The sequence below is a fragment of the Bubalus kerabau genome, chromosome 2 (genome assembly GCF_029407905.1).
Source record: "Bubalus kerabau isolate K-KA32 ecotype Philippines breed swamp buffalo chromosome 2, PCC_UOA_SB_1v2, whole genome shotgun sequence".
NCBI lineage: Eukaryota > Metazoa > Chordata > Mammalia > Artiodactyla > Bovidae > Bubalus > Bubalus kerabau.
Genome location: NC_073625.1, coordinates 36966415 through 36987351, shown reverse-complemented (window position 1 = coordinate 36987351; position 20937 = coordinate 36966415). Strand labels below are relative to the sequence as shown.

The 20937-nt window shown below is 37.8% G+C and overlaps 1 protein-coding gene across 3 annotated transcripts in view; it reads left to right on the top strand.

Moving 5' to 3' along the window:
• NEIL3 (nei like DNA glycosylase 3) overlaps nt 1-10575 on the top strand; it is a 46511-nt gene extending 35936 nt beyond the window's left edge. For all 3 annotated transcript variants that reach the window (XM_055567464.1, XM_055567463.1, XM_055567462.1), the window contains 4 exons: nt 691-860; nt 2303-2720; nt 8700-8874; nt 10220-10575. In XM_055567464.1, the coding sequence (XP_055423439.1) occupies nt 691-860; nt 2303-2720; nt 8700-8874; nt 10220-10402 (946 nt within the window). In that variant the 3' untranslated portion in view covers nt 10403-10575. The remainder of the gene's footprint in view (nt 1-690; nt 861-2302; nt 2721-8699; nt 8875-10219) is intronic.
• Nucleotides 10576-20937: the final 10362 nt, after the last annotated feature.

The following is a 20937-nucleotide window of genomic DNA, read 5'->3' as shown; positions in this document are numbered from 1 at the left end:
TACAGAGCAGGACTATATCAGAGCTTAGAAAGGCACTTCCTTTAACGATACAGAGTCAATTAGGAATTCAGGGTAGAGAATCATAGTTTACGTCTGTGGCCAAAAATCAGGGTTGGTTTTACTGTTTGCTTACTAATCTCTTAGTTAGATATCAACATGAGAGAGTTTTACGTGAAGGGAAATAACGTTAAGTATAGATATCTTTCCCATCATAATAGATTGTAGATCAGCTAATTGCCACAGTGCTGAGTAGACGTTGTTGAGAAATTCCAGAGGCACACAAAGTAATTGTGAAGCTTTTCTCATCTTAACGGTCATTGCTTTAATTTCTACATAACTTTTTCCCTCCCTAATTTGGTTGAATAAAGATAGTTTTGCTTCAGGAAGAGTCCCACTTACTTTAAAAATTAGTTCAGAAATGCTCCCTAGTGGTTAGGTCAACTGCTTTTATTTGGTTTAAAAGCATACATACACAGTTCTTTGACTGTAAGTCTTTTGTTAGTTCTGTCTTTAACAGCAATCTTTAGGACCCAAGTGAAAACATTCTGAGACATAGAACTTCTAACCAATAGTAAGCGTGTAGCTTTTGGGTATTAGTGGTTCTGTAATTGTTTCGGGTACTCAGAATGTATAAGAACAAGGCCGTAATAAAAGTGTTAATGATTAACTTTAGGACAAATTCTCTTCTAGCATGCTGCCAGTTAGAAACACCACAGTCAATTGGCCTTCTAGCAGACAGCGTCATCTTATGGACTGTGTGGCCCAGAAATCTGAAGAGCAGTGGACATGTGAGGTCTGTACTCTAATAAATAAGCCGTCTTCTAAGACGTGTGATGCTTGCCTGACTTCAAGGCCTGCAGGTAAGACTGAAGTTTGATTCTGAGTTCCTGCCATTTCAAAGAGGATAAATTACACAAAGTCAAGTATATATCTTGTTCCATTTTGATATTTCACAACTAACTAAAATGCCTTCTTTCTGAAAGGTTTAAAAGAATTGCCAGCCTTTGCGTGTAAACCATGCTAATATTCTGTTGAGCGCTTTTTTTTTTTAAAAACAGGGAGGGGAGACATGGTATGTGACTTTGTATCTCAAAAAACTGAGACGATCACATCTGTTCTCTGTTTCTAATGAATTATTCAATAAAGCTTTGTTTTATGCAGATTTCAGCAACTTTTGAGTTTGTTATTCAGTCCAAGTGGTTCATAAATTGAAAGGGAGGATTTCTGTAAGAATATCTTTGCAGGTGGAATAGAAAAATGCTGAATTTTCTCCTCTTTCTTTATCCCTCCTACCCCTTGTTATTAAAATCTTTACCCAGACAATTGTACTGATTTCATTCAAATCCTTCAAAATAACTCTTCATAGCTCACAATTTCATGCGTTCAGAGAATGTAAAACCTCAGAGGAAACCTGTGATTAAGAACCATCTCATTGATGTGGCTTCTATTGTGTTCTTTCTTCAATTAGAGAGGAGAAAGTTCATTCTTGACTTCTGGACCCCACATTGTGTGAGCTGTCATATTGTGTTTTGTTCTCTGGGCCAGAAAGGCAGGCATCACCCCTTACACAGCTTCACTGGGAGCAGAAGGAACTGTGTCTCCTATTTCTGGCCCTCCCTTCTTCAGTATCATTCAACAGAGAGCCCTCAGAAAATCACAGTCTTAGATTTTCACATTTATTTTGACATTCTGAAATGCCTTTACACATCTTAATTATTTTCTTGTTATTTTTTCTGAATATGAAAGGCATATATCTCAAGAGCAATTTAGAACAAATTACAGTACATATTCTAAAATTTTAAGATGCTTTCTTGAAACATATTTAATAAATGTAAATCTTTGTAATTCATCTTTACTTTTTTGTAGTAAGCCTTTCATTTGTTCTTGTCATTCACAGACACATTCCTGATGATCTAGATACAGGCTCTAACTGCTGATCTAAAGCTTTGTGGGATGTCCCCTCTTAATTACACTGCATTAATATTTGGTCTGATAGTTGCAAAATTGATAGCTCAATAACCTTTAAATGCTAAAGCACAATATAAAGCATAATAAATATAAATCTTTATTAAACCCACCTCTGAGTCCCTGGAAGTTGTTGAAATTTTGCACTTCATGTAATACTTTATTTCCTAATCAGAAGGTGGCTAATTCTGAATTGCTCAAGCTAACTTTGTATTATTAGTTATATACATTAAGTCACTGTAATAAATGAACTGAATGTTTTAATCAGATGAAAAGATGTTTCAAATAGTCAGTGTATTTAAAGGAATACTATAGAATTACTTGTTTCTTTTTCCAGATTCAGTACTCAGGAATGAAGGAAATCCTATTGTCTTTAACAACTTAGTGAAATACCCTTGTAATAGCTTTGGAAAACCAAAGGCAAAAGTGAAGATCAACAGGAAAACTGCATTTGGAACTACAACTCTTGTTTTGACAGATTTCAGCAATAAATACAGTGCTTTGGAAAGAGAAGAAAGCCACAATCATATACCAGACGGGGAGTTTCCAAGCCCTCCTCCTAACATGTGTGGTAGTGATACACTGAACACCTCCAAGGAGAGAACAAACTGTAGAAGTCAACCATCTGACAAAGTAAATATATCACCTATAGTCTGCTCTCAGTATAAATTATTTAGTCCAGCACATAAAAAATTAAAAACAACCCACTACTCATCACCGGATCTTAAAAGTTGCAACCCTGGATTTTCTAACAGGTATGATGCTTCTCACCTTGGTCTTTAAGGTATTTGCATTAAGTCTTAAGGATGAAGAAGAATCATCCGTTGCTAAGGAAGCCTAATTGATCTTGGAAATGTAAATCAAACCCAGAAAGACTTTTACAGTATTCAATAATTTGCATCCCTTTCTTCCTCTAGCTTATAGTACTACAGAAGGGAAGGGAATGAAAAACAGAATTTCTTGCATCCATAGAAAATTTGGTTTTGGTTTTTCTGACTTAACTATATACATGCTTAATACAGAATGTTTGGAAATATTGGAAAGTATGAATACAAATAATTAAATCCCCCCGTCATACTGGTTATCAGTCTCCACTGTTAGCAGTGTTTTATTTTATTTTTTTTAACTTTTATTCCAATGAAAGATAGTTCTTCTAAAAGGGAAACTGTTCATTTAGTAAATGTCCTCTGTTCTGAAGGAGAGGGCTCTGAGACATTCTTAGTGACATTTCTGCTAAAGAAAGTGGCTGTATTTCAAACAGCCAAGGAGAGTGGCAGTCATTGTTTCAACCAAAAAGGCTTGAAGAGCATGTGTACTACTTTTGGACATGAAATTAAAAGGTTGTAATTCCAGTTAATGAATACTACCAGACCACATATGTTTTTAAGAGACTACTACTAGCTCTACATTCAGGAGAAGACACCAATAGCTGTCACCAGAGATACAGTGACTTTAACAGTGTCGTCCTTGTTAATGATTATTGGCAGCTCCTCCTACTTCTTCTCCAGCCTTATTTAATATTTTGTCTGGGGCTCCTGATGACCATATCTCCGTCAGGGAGAGACTTTTCTCCACAATTTTCTTTTCCTTCAGAAAGCAGACGTTGTGTATCCAGCATCTTTGCATGAAGGGAAGAATATTTTAAATGAAGTGAAGCTTATCTCCCACTGGTCTTCTTGCCAGTGGGAGATGAGTAGGGGAAGAGCTGCTGTGGGTGGGCTCTGAAGTACTCTCAGGAGGGATTCTGGTTTCCACCCTCTCCTCTGATTAGCTGTGTCTTTGCTGATGGAAAGATTCTTCCTCTGGGTAGTGAGGCGAAGGACCACCAGTGCACACACCTAGAGTAACCTCTGGGAATCCTTGTAACTTATTTCATAACCGAATTCTGAGATGACTTTTGGTCAATAGATGCTTTAATCTCAAGTTCCCCATACTGGTTCTAAATTTACCATCAGTTCACCTTGATAAATTATTCTTAGCTAATTTTTTGTTGTTCTTCCTAATCACTTATTATAAGTTGTTTGACTTTTGTCTGTAATACTCATAAAATAGAGACATTTGAGTTAAGTTATGGAGGGGAAACTTTTAACTACTCATTCAGTACACCATCTCTTCACTTAACGCTAATTAACGTTTCATGATGCAAGTTCATGAAGGAGCTAGTTAAGAGGGTCCAAGTTGGGAGGCTTTCCTGAAAGAAAATAATTTTTGAACAGCCTTTTTTGTTGTGTCCCATAAGTGGAAAGAAGCAGATGTGATTGTTTAAAAATATTGTGGCTGTTTTTATACTCAGATGAAGTATCTTGGCATATTTTTATTTCCTTAGTGCTTTGTAGAAAATCTCAGACAATTTAACTAATGAATTAGGGATTCAAAAAACATTAATGTAACCTTAAATTTAAATGATTTCTTCATAAGCCATTAGTAATAGGGTCATATGATTAATCACACGTACACAGCATTACTTAGAAACACTGCTGCATGCGAATGTGTTGACTATAAGAACCCCAGGAATGCGACTCTAAAATCAATCAAGATCAACTAGCAGAATAAATGTCAAGTGATGAAATACATTCACCCAGCAGCCCTTCTGCACCCAGCTACTTTACAAGGAATAAATTGCAAATTACTGTCATTTATTTCATTTTTCTCCTTGTCTGACAGCTACAGTGTTCATCTTGTGGACAAGATGCTGAGCAGAAGCTCACAACATAATAGGATTAAAGCAGGTGGTCCACTCAGAGAAGTGATAGCCAGTTCATTTTTTCTTTAATAATTATATGGTAATTAATTTGCCTTTTGTTCTCTTAATTACTGATCTCATCACCACATGATACATGCTATGTTGACAGGGCATATTTTCAGATTTCAAATCGGTCGTTAGACAGATTTGAATTGAATCCAGCTACTAGATTATAAATTAGATAGTTGAACCAATTTTTAAGCAGTTAAGAATGACTGTTAGACAGTTTTAAGTCTTTGATCCAATTATTGTAAATACAGAGCAAAACACAGTGATACCACTTCAAAGAAATCATACATGTGTTTTAGGTTGAAGTTTTTCCTGAGCTGATACAAAGGCTCATGTAGATGAGAGAAATGAAATAAAATCAGTCTGCTGCCATCAGGGTTGCCAAATTCTACCTCTAATCACCAGTGAAGCACTGACCTCTTGTACATGCATCTGGGTCACCTTTTGGGGTTTTCAGTCCCCAAGAATGTCAGAGTCACCTGGGAACATCCAGGATGAGTCATTTAACCTCTGTTTGTTTGTTGTGATCCTTGAAATGCTGCTGCTGCTGCTGCTGCTAAGTCGCTTCAGTCGTGTCCGACTCTGTGCAACCCCATAGACGGCAGCCTACCAGGCTCCCCCATCCCTGGGATTCTCCAGGCAAGAACACTGGAGTGGGTTGCCATTTCCTTCTCCAATGCATGAAAGTGAAAAGTGAAAGTGAAGTTGCTCAGTCGTGTCCGACTCTTAGCGACCCCATGGACTGCAGCCCACCAGGCTCCTCCATCCATGGGATTTTCCAGGCAAGAGTACTGGAGTGGGGTGCCATTGCCTTCTCCACCTTGAAATACTACTGAACTACAAAATATACATTCAGTGAGACTGATTAATTTTAAAAAATTAGATAATATTTTTATTATAATCACCTGATCTGTATAAAAGTTAAATCATGATAAATTGGTCATTGAAAAAAATACCCACTTTAAAATTAAAACCTGTGCTTGGTAATGTCCTCCTTCTTGATAATAGTTTTTGTCTGATCTGTTTAATATTATTTGAACAATGCTTATTGAACATGTTCAGTGTTTATTATTAAGTATTTATTGAGAACCTACTGTGCATTATAAGCATTACACTTGATTTAATGACTTTTACCTCAGCAAACTACAGTGAGCAGAGCTAAAGACAGCCCACCCCCAGTTTTAATAAGTAAAGTTTTACAGAGACAATCCCATTTCCAGTTGGTTTACATATTCTCTCTGGCTACTTTTCATGATAAAACAGCAGACTTGAATATTTTGCAACAGAAACCAAAAAACCCATGAGCCTAAAAGTATGTCCCTTCTGAAAAAATTCACCAACCCTGATCTATTATATTGACCCTTTATGCCGTGCTTAGTCGCAGAGTTGTGTCCGACTCTTTGCGACCACATGGACTGTAGCTCTCCAGGTTCCTCTGTCCTTGGGGATTCTCAAGGTAAGAATAATGGAGTGGATTGCCATGCCCTCCTCCACTGACCATTTGTAATCCAATATTAATATTTAAGATAACAGTCCTAGTTATCAAAATAAGTTAAACTATTCCATATGCTGTTTACCCAAGAAAACGCTTTGCTACATTATTGAGAGTTTTTAAAGTAATGATGGAAAGAAAGAGGAACCAGAATGTCCTCAGTTAATGGGAATGTTTAATTGTCTCAATAAACTGAAATATCTTCAATTAATCAGAACATTTAATTATTCTGGGTAATGTTTGTTATCATGAAATGAAGATTTGTCGTGTGTCTTTGGAGCCTGTGTGTTCTTGGTGGCAGTAACTCAGTACTCTGACATGTACTGTGTGTATATTCAGTCTCTGGGGTTCTGATTCTACCAGCCATCTGGAGTAGAGGCTGATGATTCTGAGGAGCTGCCCAGTAATCCTGATGCTTCTGGTCAATGGGCCACACTCAGAGGGCCAGGATAAGACAGCATATGGTGTTTTTTAATTTATCTTCGTACTAAGGAAAAAAGGGAATGGAAGACAGAAATGAGGAACTTACAGGAGACGCTGGAGTCTTTCCTTCCTACCTTGATCCTATCTTCCACCATGCTCCTCTCCAAAATAGCTTTACGAATAAGGGAATCTAAACCTCTCCCTGGATTTGTGAAGCTGGAGATTTCTAGGTTGAAGCAAGTGGGTTCAAAAATGTTTGATTGTTGACCCCAGCCTTCCAAATAATAAAATTATGTTTGCATGTGTGTACTTTTTTAAAGAAAGCATCAGTTTATTTCCTTCTGTTAAGATTTTTAACTTTATTTTCTCCTCCTCTAAATTTTTTGTAAGCATTGTTTATTGCCCTCTTGCTTTGATTTACTCAACTTCTTTACAACTATCCAAATGTTTAGCTTCTCTTGGAGTTAACATTTTAATATTTACTCTTTGGGAGGCACTGATGAAACCAAAGGAAGTGAAAAAGAGAAGTCTTTTGCCCTCACCTTCTTTATTTCTGGTTAGTGTTCCCTGTGATTCTAAATGATAAGCCACCATCCCCCACACTGAAAGTGCTACCAACAAAATACCTGCTGGAGGAATATTTCATAATAACAGTTTCTTCACAGTGCCCACAGCTGCTTTCATCTCATAGACACCGCTGCACAAACAGCTTCAGAAACTACCCTCAGAATGTTTGAGTCCATTTAAAGCAATATAGTTAAATGTCTTTTATAAACAAGTGTAGACCAACTTCATCACAAATTAAAGATCCCTTGTATGTCAATTATATCTCAGTTGAAACTGGAAAAAATATCTCACACTCTGAACATTTTGATTAGATATGATGCCTTGAGATATTATAGGAACGAGTATGTGAAGCATATAGTTTAGGATTTATAAGTATTTTTTTTTAAATGGTATTTTAAGAATGGTATTTTGTTCTTCAGAAATTAACAAAAGAAAGGAAGAACTATATCATTTAAAAATTAAAAATTGGGCTATTAGGGGAAGGGCTTCTGGTTTTAATAAGGGCTCTTTTTCTCTTCAATTGGTTTATTAAAAAGACTGTTATAAAGGCATTATTAAAAATATGCAAAGTATAAAAATTAAATCATGAAGCTCCTTTTTGAAGAGAAAATTCCACATACAATGGAAGGCCAACTTCTGACCTTTATACACTGTATGCTGGGATAACCTCCAGCCGCTCGTGATCTAATCATGGGGAAGAATAAAGCTTCCTTGCTAGCTTCACAGAATACATGTTTCTGCTCTGGTAGCAGCCTGCTGAAATATGATTGCAACTATTATGTAGCCTTGATCAAAGCAAAGCATAGAAAATTATCTTTAGAGTGGGCAGTAGAAAGAGTGATCTCTTTGGCCTTGTCAGAGCCATTGATGACAGTCTGCTACCCATGAGAAAATAATTAGAGAAGATTGTGACTCTTGCTCGTTTGCAGGTCAGGGGGCTGTTGGACTTGAGAATATTTTAGGGGAAATAAAAGTGGCCACCCAGTAATGTTGGGTAAGAAAATAAACAAATGTCACAAATGAAAACTAAGAAGATTGGATGTGCAAGTCAGCTGTTTTTATTCTTGAGAAATGTGAATTATATGTCTAATTTAAATTAATTTGCATAAATAGGTACCTTTGGAAGTAAATTAGAATTACCCGGGAAAACCAAGAATTAGAACGATGTAAGAGTCGGACACAACTGAGTGACTTCACTTTCACTTTTCACTTAAATGCACTGAAGAAGGAAATGGCAACCCACTCCAGTGTTCTTGCCTGGAGAATCTCAGGGATGGGGGAGCCTGGTGGTCTGCCGTCTATGGGGTCGCACAGAGTCGGACATGACTGAAGCGACTTAGCAGCAGCAGCAGGAGTGTATATAATTAAGTGAAGTTGACCACTGTCCCTTTTTGGCACCATTTCTCTGTACAGGCGGGATTCTAATGTGGAGGTGAGGTGGTGTGAATGATCCCTTTTAGCCCTGTCGTGCTGCAGTTATTTTGTAACTTGTCATTACAGTGAACTTCAAAGCAGTATGACAGATGGTCCTTGTTTGTTAAATGCCGGCAGTCCCCGCTGCAGTAAACACGGCCGCCCCTGCGCTCTCCGAGTGGTGAGGAAGAGTGGAGAAAACCAGGGCAGGCACTTCTATGCTTGTCCTCTACCAAGAGAAGCGCAGTGTGGATTTTTTGAAGTACGTGTATGATTCATCAAGCTCAATGATTGTGTCACTGAATACTTAGGCCACTAAAATGTAGCAAATATCTGTCCATTTATGGTTTTATCTTTAAATATAAAAGCTATACTGGTGTTAAAATTCAAAGGTGTTCATCCCAAAAAGAAAAATTAATTCAATGACAGCTGTTCCATTATTAGAGTATATTTGTAACCACCAGTACAGGAAGAAGTATCCCTTGGTTTACAGAGAGAAAAGTAATGGAGTCGCCAGGGACTGATAATCCAAGATAGATATTTGCTTTTCCTGACTTCAGAGTGACATCCAGACCTTTGGTTTATGCATTGAGTAGAGCTACCTGGGAAACAAATTTACACACCCTGGGTTTACAATAAGCTTGGCGAATCCTACTACACAGGCTTAGCCAAAAAAAGTGATGACACAGTAACAGTTTAGATGCAGGTGATTCCCCAGCCTTTCAGTCTATGAGTTTGTCCCTCTGAATGACTATGAGACAGAAGCCAGGAACCTGGGTCCTTTAGGTCAGTCTTGCTTCCTTCCTCATTGTGAGCCTCATGCTGCTGACTGTCATCTTAAGGCTTAAAGATACGTATTCTCCCCAACTGCTTTATCTGATGAAAAACTGGAAAAAGAAAAGACGAATCTGTTTCAGTGCTGGAGCAGAAGTTTGCTGGTTGGGCTTACTGAGAGAGAAGTTATCTGTCTTCAGTGTGGTGCCTTCCTAAGGAATTCCCCAGGGAAGATGTGATCATGATTTCAGAGCCTAGCCCCTGCCGGAGATGTGACTCCATCCTACTCAATGTACACATCTCCCCTAGAAGCTTGTATAGACTTACTGGAGAAAATATTATTAACAATATTAATCACAGCCTTCTTGGTAACTCTCTTGAGGCCAAAATGAATAAGGATAAGAATAATACAGTGGAAGCTGGTAGTAATTAGTCTGGGTAATTCTGTATTGGATTCTTTTCCTAAGAGAGTAAGAAAGTTTAGTATCAAAGTCATAATAAATATTTGATCTCAATAGCTTTAACTGAAACAGATCTATAGCAGGAACATTGCTGATTTGCTTTACAGTGAGATTTTCAATAAAGTGAAGGAACTTCTGTAAATAAGCCTTTGGAAGAAGGAGACTTGGAATTATGAGAATTTCTCATGTGGTTCAGGAAATTTGTTAGAGAAGCTACTTATAGGATATAAGGCTTATAAAGGGCAATAACTGATGACTTACATGTATCTTACAATGTCAGATTAATAGGAAAAGGAGTGGAAACAACAAGGTACTAATCAAGTACATCTTATCACTACCCCCATCTAAACTTTATAATCTGTTTCTCTCCAGTGGGCGGATTTGTCCTTCCCATTCTGCAACCATGGCAAACGCTCCATCATGAGAACAGTGTTGAAGATTGGACCAAATAATGGAAAGAATTTTTTTGTATGCCCTCTTGGGAAGGAAAAACAGTGCAATTTTTTCCAGTGGGCACAAAATGGGCCAGGAATAAACATTATTCCAGGCTGCTAAGTTTCTAGTATTTGAGAGCTATTCATTTAAGTGTGTCATCTTTCCATTCAAAAGCTGTGTATATTTCTTTTTTTGCTTGATGAATGCTATATGTTTCATCAAATATACAATATATTCCATTTATAATGTATATTTAACCTATTTAGTTATGACAATAAAGTATTTTTAATATGCTCTTGGTCTGTTTTAACTTCTTTAGGGAAGCAGTAATTTTTTTTTTTTTTCAGGAGAGGAGTGTGCAGTTCAATAAAATAATGCGGTATTCTGTCTGTGATGAATAATTTCTCATGTATCACCACTATTCATAATATGTGATTAAAGGAACTTCTTGTTTTCCTAAGTAATATGTAAGAAATGGGATCTTCTTTATAGAAAAAATTTTCTTTCTTTTTATTCTATTCAACAAACATCAAGTTCCTCAAGATGCTAAAGACATGCCGAACACATGTATAACTTCAAACACATTTTCGTGAAAAGCTATGGGGATTCAGAATATAAAAGTAACATTTAAGAAAAGAAGAAGTCATGTGTATATCTTTAAAAGAGAAGTTGGTTTAAACTTTTCTGCTCGTGATTTAATACCTGTTAATTGCTTAAGTTCATTTCAAAAGCTTAATGTGCTATTATTTTTTTAATTTCTAGTTTTAACTCCCCTCTTTTTAAAATATTTAGTCTAGGTATAATTACTTCCCAAAAGAAAAGAAAAATATTAATCTCAATGCATTTCTGCATGTTTATGGAAAATTCCATTCAGAGCTGGTTCAATCTATTTTAAAGGATAGCGTGGAAGATGGCTGGAACCTCACGCCCCTTCTAAAACCAAATAGTCCCTGCAGCACTCTGGAAGTTAACAGCATACAAAATTACCAACAAGGAAAGAGCATATTTCATCACCATGTGCTTTAAACTTTACACTGAAGAGACACAGAACCAACCTAAGATCAGTGATCTTCATCTTAATCACTCAACAGGGTAATTTTAGAGCTCGATTGGGCCATTGATGGTGTTAGTGACTGATGTGAAGGACACAAGGTGTGCATTCAGAAAGTAGCTACATGTTGATTGTACAACAACAAGGGGTAAGGCCTATTGCAAACCAGGATTCCATAAATTCTAGTCCCCAAAAGCAACTAATTATGAGGAAATATAGGCAAATGAAATAATAATTTTAGAGATTATCTACTAAGAAATGTGCAAGATTTATATGAAGAAAATTTTACTGACACATCAAAGAAACATGTCTAGACAAGACAGTATCTTGATTGAAAAGGATGGATGTTTAAAAAAGGTCATTCTTCCAAACTTAATCTTGAATTTTAAAGAAATTTCCCATGAAAACCTCAGGGAGGTTTCTGCTTCCATTGAGGAGTAAGCTCCAACTGAACCCAGCTCTAGATTCTGGAATAAAACATTCTGGAGAATGAACAAAAGCAGACAGCTTCTAGAAGGCTGTGAAATTTGGAGAAAGAGACTAGCTGGAGGTAAACAGTTTTTATCCTGAGAGTGGGACAAAGTCAGTTTCAACCCACTATCTTTCTGTCTTGAAGAGTGAGCAGGCAGTCTGGGCAACCACAACTGAGAAGGGGAAATCTCAGAAGACATTTTGAGATGAGGAGCCCTAAGTTCTGTGTTTAAACTGCCCATGACCTTGAATGACCCCTGAACAACATTCATGTATAGGGCAGCTAAAGATACACCAACTGAACCAAGATTTTATCTGCCGCCCAGGAAAATTTGCAATTTGAATCCAATGAAATCAATTGCCTTAGACAAGAGTCAACATTCTCCAGAGGAATATACCAAAGCCAGAATCCACCACTTCTTATTCACATTCACTATTCCATCAGGAATTATACAGCATAAGAAGATCCAGAATAATGTGACCCAGATTCAAAGAAAAGACTTAGCACCCAAGACCTACTCCAAGATGACCAAGATGTTGAAATTACCCACCAAAGATCTTACAGCAGCTATTACAACTCTGCTCAGTGAAGTAAATGCTAAATGGATATGATGCCAAGTAGAAATTCAAATCTTCAAGAAGCAATAGAGAAACTCTGAAATGGCAAATATCTAAATAAAAAAGTATTACTTTGTCTCTTAATTTCGTTATAATACATGGGATTTTTTAAAGCAAAAATGTAATCTTGTAAGATTTATAATGTATGTAGACATGATGATAGCCTAAAGAGATCAAAGGAGCTATTCAGTTGCAAGTTTTCTACATTTTGTGTGAAATGGTTCCATATTAATCCTAATTACGAAAAGTGTATGTTTGTGTGTGTGTGATACCTATTATCAGACTTAGGAAATATTCAACCACTGTTTCTGAGTACTTTTTTAGTTCACACTTTTCTTTCTGAGATTCTGATGATTCAAATATTAGATCATTGCATTATTATTATCCTGCAGACTCCTGGGCTCTGTTTATTTCTTTCTTCCACTAATTCAAACTGGGCAAACCCTACATATCTGTCTTCCAGTTCACTGACTATTGTTTTTGATCTTCACTCTATTGTTGAGATCATCCAGCTAAAATGTTTGTTTCAGTTATTTTTTTTTTCATTCCTGTATTTCTACCTGGTTCTCTTTTTATGATTTCTGTTTCTTTACTGAGGTTTTTCCATTTTTTTCCATTTGTTTCAAGATAATTTATAATTGATTCCAGAAGCGCATTTATGGTATCTGCTCTAAAATCTTTGTCAGATAATCCCAATACTTGATTTATCCTAAAATCTCCATCAGCTGAGCATCTTTTCTCCTTCAGATGTGTGTTTTTCAGTTCAGAACAGGACAGATGATTTTTCAATTGTATAAAAAGTATTTGGTTATTAATGTTTGGAGACTCTTTAATGTTCGGTTATTATGTTAGGAGACTTGGTCCTCTGTAAATAGGACATGCAGTCATTTTCTTTAGCTGAGTGTGTAGTTTCTGACTTACATTTTGGGCTTTATTCCCAGAGGCAGATTAACTTTCAGAGCCCTTGCAGTCCAGTTTTGGCCTGCTTTATTCTGGATTTGCTGTGAGTCCTCATCAAGCCCTCTGGTACTGTCTGCAGGCAGAAAAGGTGATCCCTGGGCTGTCTGGTGTTTCTGGGACATCTTGTTCAGAGGGGAGAGGGCAGGAGCCACTGCCCCTGCATCTCCTTATGTCACCGGGTAAAGGGAACTGTTGTTTTTGTTGTCCCCATCAACAGCGTGGGTTCCCACAGCACCCGAGCCAGAACCAGACAGTCAGCCTTCAGATCCTACATTTGTGTATCATTGTGCTAAATCTTTGGAAGCTGCTGTGTGGTCTGCTACTGTTCATCCCTTTGGAGTTTATCTGCCTTTTTCTTGATATTTCAAACCACTATACTGTGAATACAAAGGCTTTTCATAATTCAGGGAAAGCCAAAAATGAGATAGAAGGTAAAATGATGATTTTAAGAGCTGCTGTTTCTGAACTTTTATGTGCTGACAGCAGTTGTCACTTTCCATAGATTATTTTATCTAATCCTCTTAACTGCCCCACGAAATCTGTTCCTATTTTTTATAATTTTCCAGTTTAAGAAAGCTGGCTTGCTATAGGCTAACTCAGAAATGTGCATCACACAGGCTGTGGTTTGAAGTTTGCTTACTGCTAAAACATGCGGATATGCTTCTTTCCTGTCCATGAATTAAAGTGGCTGTATCCAGAATTGTGTGTCATTAGTATATACAAATATCTAACATACAAATGAAAATAATTGTGAGGTGATAATAAAATTATGGTCATTTTTTTCACTAAATTTTGTCATGTTAATAATTTCTACAGATTGATTTTAAGCCTATTACTTTCCATTACTTTTAAAATTTAATTTATATTAATTTTTTAATCCATTATTTGTAGCCACAATCACATATTCTAGACTACCATTATTAGCAAGTTGGTGTGTGGAATGAAAGAACAAATGTTCTAATGAGTTTTCAAAAAATTTAACCTCCTTTTTCTTTGTATATCTTTTCAGCACTTTGCATTTCTTCTGGAGCATATGCTAGGGTTTCCCTTGTGTTGTATAACTTGTCCTGTCTGCATTTACTGAAGGACTGCGTGTAATCCTTCTTTGTTCTTCACAGAATCTTACCAAGGATTGTGCCTGTACACAGTAGAACATTTGTTGAACCTAATAGATGAAGGTTTAATATCATGTCACTCTGTTGGAACATTTTTAACCTTGTTAGCACTATTCAAACATGAATGCACTTAAATGTCATTGAAAAGAGTGTCACTGGTTTATCATAAAAGAAATTCCTTAGTGTCTAAAAGCTGTTAAATCTTTCTAGTAATTTAAATGAAAAAAAAATTGGCATTTTATAGAAATTTGCTTACACATAGACAGGCAAAAACTAATCAGATCAAAGAGCATGTATTCATGTCGGAGAGTATTTTGCCTATGTTCTCCTCTTAAGTGTTTTATAGTTTCTGGTCTTATGTTTAGATCTTTAATCCATTTTGAGTTTATTTTTGTGTATGGTATTAGAAAGTGTTCTAGTTTCATTCTTTTAAAGTGGTTGACCAGTTTTCTCAGCACCACTTGTTAAAGAGATTGTCTTTTCTCCATTGTATATTCTTGCCTCCTTGGTCAAAGATAAGGTGTCCATAGGTGAGTGGATTTATCTCTGGGCTTTCTGTTTTGTTCCATTGATCTATATTTCTGTCTTTGTGCCAGTACCAAACTGTCTTGATGACTGTGGCTTTGTAGTAGAGACTGAAGTCAGGCAGGTTGATTCCTCCAGTTCCATTCTTCTTTCTCAAGATTGCTTTGGCTATTTGAGGTTTTTTGTATTTCCATACAAATTGTGAAATTATTTGTTCTAGCTCTGTGAAAAATACCATTGGTAACTTGATAGGGATTGCATTGAATCTATAGATTGCTTTGGGTAGTATACTCATTTTCACTATATTGATTCTTCCAATCCATGAACATGGTATATTTCTCCATCTATTAGTGTCCTCTTTGATTTCTTTCACTAGTGTTTTATAGTTTTCTATATACAGGTCTTTAGTTTCTTTAGGTAGATGTATTCCTAAGTATTTTATTCTTTTCATTGCAACAATGAATGGAATTGTTTCCTTAATTTCTCTATTTTCTCATTATTAGTGTATAGGAATGCAAGGGATTTCTGTGTGTTGATTTTATATCTTGCAACTTTACTATAGTCATTGATTAGTTCTAGTAATTTTCTGGTGGAGTCTTTAGGGTTTTCTATGTAGAGGATCATGTCATCTGCAAACAATGAGAGTTTTACTTCTTCGTTTCCAATTTGGATTGCTTTTATTTCTTTTTCTGCTCTGATTGCTGTGGCCAAGACTTCCAAAACTATGTTGAATAGTAGTGGTGAGAGTGGGCACTCTTGTCTTGTTCCTGACTTTAGGGGAAATGCTTTCAATTTTTCACCATTGAGGATAATGTTTGCTGTGGGTTTGTCATATATAGCTTTTATTATGTTGAGGTATGTTCCTTCTATTCCTGCTTTCTGGAGGGTTTTTATCATAAATGGATGTTGGATTTTGTCAAAGGTTTTCTCTGCATCTATTGAGATGATCATATGGTTTTTATTTTTCAATTTGTTAATGTGGTGTATTACATTGATTGATTTGCAGATATTGAAGAATCCTTGCATCCCTGGAATAAATCACAGCAGGATCCTCTATGACCAACCTCCCAGAATATTGGAAATAAAAGCAAAAATAAACAAATGGGACCTAATTAAACTTAAAAGCTTCTGTACAACAAAGGAAACTATAAGCAAGGTGAAAAGACAGCCTTCAGAATGGGAGAAAATAATAGCAAATGAAGCAACTGACAAAGAATTAATCTCAAAAATATATAAGCAACTCCTGCAGCTCAATCCCAGAAAAATAAACAACCCAATCAAAAAATGGGCCGAAGAACTAAACAGACATTTCTCCAAAGAAGACATACAGATGGCTAACAAACACATGAAAAGATGCTCAACATCACTCATTATCAGAGAAATGCAAATCAAAACCACAATGAGGTACCATTTCACGCCAGTCAGAATGGCTGCAATCCAAAAGTCTACAAGCAAAATGCTGGAGAGGGTGTGGAGAAAGGGGAACCCTCTTACACTGTTGGTGGGAATGCAAACTAGTACAGCCACTATGGAGAACAGTGTGGAGATTCCTTAAAAAATTGGAAATAGAACTGCTTTATGACCCAGCAATCCCACTACTGGACATACACACTGAGGAAACCAGAATGGAAAGAGACACGTGTACCCCAGTGTTCATCGCAGCACTGTTTATAATAGCCAGGACATGGAAGCAACCTAGATGTCCATCAGCAGATGAATGGATAAGAAAGCAGTGGTACATATACACAATGGAGTATTACTCAGCCATCAAAAAGAATACATTTGAATTCATTCTAATGAGGTGGATGAAACTGGAGCCTATTATACAGAGTGAAGTAAGCCAGAAAGAAAAACACCAGTACAGTATACTAACCCATATATATGGAATTTAGAAAGATGGTAATGATAACCCTGTATGCGAGACAGCAAAAGAGACACAGATGTATAGAACAGTCTTTTGGACTCTGTGGGAGAGGGAGAGGGTGGGAAGATTTGGGAGAATGGCATTGAAACATGTATAATATCATATAAGAAATGAATTGCCAGTCCAGGTTCGATGCATGATACTGGATGCTTGGGGCTGGTGCACTGCGATGACCCAGAGGGATGGTACAGGGAGGGAGGTGGGAGGGGGGTTCAGGATGGGGAACCCGTGTACACCCGTGGTGGATTCATGTTAATGTATGGCAAAAGCAGTACAATATTGTAAAGTAATTAGCCTCTAATTAAAATAAATCTATATTGAAAAACCCAAAGAGCATGTATTTGTTAAAAAGTAAAGAAGCCATCAAAATAGGGTTTCATTATTGCTATCCCATGCTTCACAACATATAGAGATGAAAAAAAATGTGAGTACCCCTCATAGTGCCCATATGTTTGAACCTCTTCCTTTTACAGGAGACCAAGTCAACCAGTTTAAATTATTTCCTAGCTTTTAATTCAGTTAATCCCTACTGAGCACCCATTATGTAAAAACTTCAATGATACATATTTTTAAAGTAGATCTCACCAACACCTAAGTGAAGTAGAAATGATGAAGGATGTAGTTCTTCAAGCAAAGTGTGGACAGATGGGAGCAGTCAGGGAGCCCACACCTGACTGATGAATGGATAAGCCTCAGGACAGAGGGCTACTGGAATTTCACTTGGGTGCAGATCTGCATATGTACAAATGCGTCTCAGTAAGTATAGCCCAGAATACAGGGAAAGTGTGGGGAATAGCAAAGAATCCCGTTTGGCTAGATTATAGGGAATATGAAGGCAAAAACGGGGAAAATCTGTAAAGGATGAATTCACTCCATTTTGCTGCTACAAATGGAGTTTCTAAGATGGGCCAGGTCTTTGTTCCAAAGATCTAAATGTCACTGTCTCCCCTTAGGGAGCCCATGGCAGAGGAGAAAGCCAGTGTGCATCAGGACCCAGCTGGGTTAATGATCCAATCAGAGGGCCTTCTAAGCAAAGGAGAAAAGGAGTCTATTCTGCCAGTGTTGTGCAATATGGTAGGTACAGTGTTTAATTGCTAGATGCTAGAAAACAATTGAGTTCTTAAGTCAGACTGCTAGTTCAAAGGCCTGTCACATCCCTGACCCTGCCTCCTTGGAAGAAGTGCTATGACAAACCTAAGCAGCATATTAAAAAGCAAAGATGTTACTTTGCCAACAAAGGTCTGTATGGTTAAAGCTATGGTTTTTCCAGTAGTCACGTACGGATATCAGAGCTGGACCATAAAGAAAGCTGAGTGCTAAACAATTGATGCTTTTTAACTATGGTGTTGGAGAAGACTCTTGAAAGTCCCTTGGACTGCAAGGAGATCAGACTAGTCAATCCTAAAGGAAATCAGTCCAGAATATTCTTTGGAAGGACTGATGGCTGAAGCTGAAACTCCAATACTTTGGTCACCTGATGCAAAGAGCTGACTCGTTGGAAAAGACCCCGATGCTGGGAAAGATTGATGGAGGGAGGAGAAGGGGGCAACAGAGGAAGAGATGGTTAGATAGCATCACAGACTCAATGGACATGAGTTTGAGCAAGCTCAGGGAGTTGGTAATGGACAGGGAGGCATGGCGTGCTGCAGTCCATGGGGTCACAAAGAGTCGAAAATGACTGAGCGAGTGAACTGTACTGGTAAGATTAGGATTGGGATACTGCGTACTGAGTCTTAACTTACCTCACCTGTTAGGTGGTGGTGGTGGTGATGGTGCTGTCTCCAACACTGTTTTAAGGATAAAGTGCTATATTCCTATGAAGGGCTGAGCACAGTCCCTGGCCATCAGAACAGGAGAGTTCATTTTATCATCTTCATTAATCTTCCCCCTCCTGCTCCCATCACAGCTATTATTGAGGGAGGTCCCAGAGAGGAAGGATGTAGCAGGGGTAGTAGCCTCAGAGAAGGATGTGGGTTTCACTGGCAGAGCAGGACTCGAGATGGAGGGGAGATGGGTGAGGGAAGTGTGGGAGCAGGAGGAGGTGTGCTGGAGTCTGGAACCTCATAAGAAGGTTTCAGGAAGAAGGTGCTGGGCTGAGTTTTATGTTTTCAATTTAGGATTAAAATATGAGAAAGAACTATGAAAAGCCATAATTCATGAAGGATAGAGACAGCCAAGGGTTCTCAGTAATGCAGGCATCTTTTATTCTAGACAGAATTCATATGTCCTAGCAGTGAGTCCAAATCTTATCAATTACAATAGCTTGCAGCACCTTCTCTCCCTGTTTCTTTGACTGCAAAGAGATAATGGCTCTGAGTGCATGGAAACACTGGGAAAGCAGGGTATCAGGTCAACCAGAGTGATGAATCCAAGCAGTACAGAGGGTCCCAGTCACAGAAATCCATTTCTAAACAGGTGAATCCAATGCTTCACAAGACAGAACAAGGCCCCCAAACACGGAAAGTGGGTGAACCCTATTGTCCTTGGAAGTCGCAGAATAAAAGCCAAGGGTTTTCACTTCAGTGCATTTCAGTTATTCAGTCCTGTGTGATGCTATGCAGCCCCATGGACTGCAGCACCCCAGGCTTCCTTGTCCACCACCAACTCCCAGAGCTTACTCAAACTCATGTGCATTGAGTCAGTGATACCATCCAACCATCTTATTCTCTGTCGTCCCTTCTCCTCCTGCCCTCAATCTTTCCCAGCATCAGGGTCTTTTGAAATGAGTCAGCTCTTCACATCAGGTAGCCAAAGTATTGGAGCTTCAGCTTCAGCATCAGTGCTTCCAGTGAAACTCAGGACTGATCTCCTTTAGGGTTGACTGGTATGAAGTCCTGGCTTGCCAAGGGATTCTCAAGAGTCTTCTCCAATACCACAGTTCAAAAGCATCAAATCTTCAGCGCACAGCTTTCTTAATGGTTCAAGTCTCACATCCATACATGACTACTGGAAAAACCATAACTTTGACTAGACATACCTGTGTTGGCAAAGTAATGTCTCTGCTTTTTAATATGCTATCTAGGTTGGTCATAGCTTTTCTTCCAAGGAGCAAGCATCTTTTGATTTCATGGCTGCAGTCACCATCTGCAGTGATTTTGGGGTCTAAGAAAATAAAGTCTCTCAATGTTTCAATTGTATCCCCATCTATTTGCCATGAAGGGATGGGACCAGATTCCATGATCTTGGTTTTTCGAATGTTGAGTTTTAAGCCAACTTTTTTCACTCTCCTCTTTCACTTTCATCACGAGGCTCTTTAATTCCTCTTTGTTTTCTGCCATAAGGGTGGTGTCATCTTTGTATGTGAGGTTATTGATATTTCCCTTGGCAATCTTGATTCCAGCTTGTCCTTCATCCAGTCTGGCATTTCTCATGATGTACTCTGCATAGATGTTAAATAAGCAGTGTAACAATATACAGCCTTGACATACTCCTTTCCTGATTTGGAACCAGACCATTGCTCCATGTCCATTCTAACTGTTGCTTCTTGACCTGCATACAGATTTCTCAGGAGGCAAGTAAGGTCATCTGGTATTCCAATCTCTTTCAGAATTTTCCACAGTTTGTTGTGATCCATGCCATCAAAGGTTTTAACATAGTCAATGAAGCAAAAGTAGATGTTTTTCTGGAATTCTCTTGCTTTTTATGTGATCCAGTGGGTGTTCGCAGTTTGAACTCCGGTTGCTCTGCCTTTTCTAAATCCGGCTTTAACATCTGAAGTTCTCATCTGAACATCTGAAGTTCACGTATCACTGAAGCCTGGCTTGGAGAATTTTGAGCATTCCTTTGCTAACGTGTGAGATGAGTGCAGTTGTGTGGTAGTTTGAGCATTCTTTGGCATTGCCCTTCTTTGGAATTCGAATGAAAACTGACCTTTTCCAGTCCTGTGGCCACTGCTGAGTTTTCCAAATTTGCTGGCATATTGAGTGCAGCACTTTTACAGCATCATATTTTAGGGTTTAAAATAGCTCAACTGGAATCCCATCATCTCCAA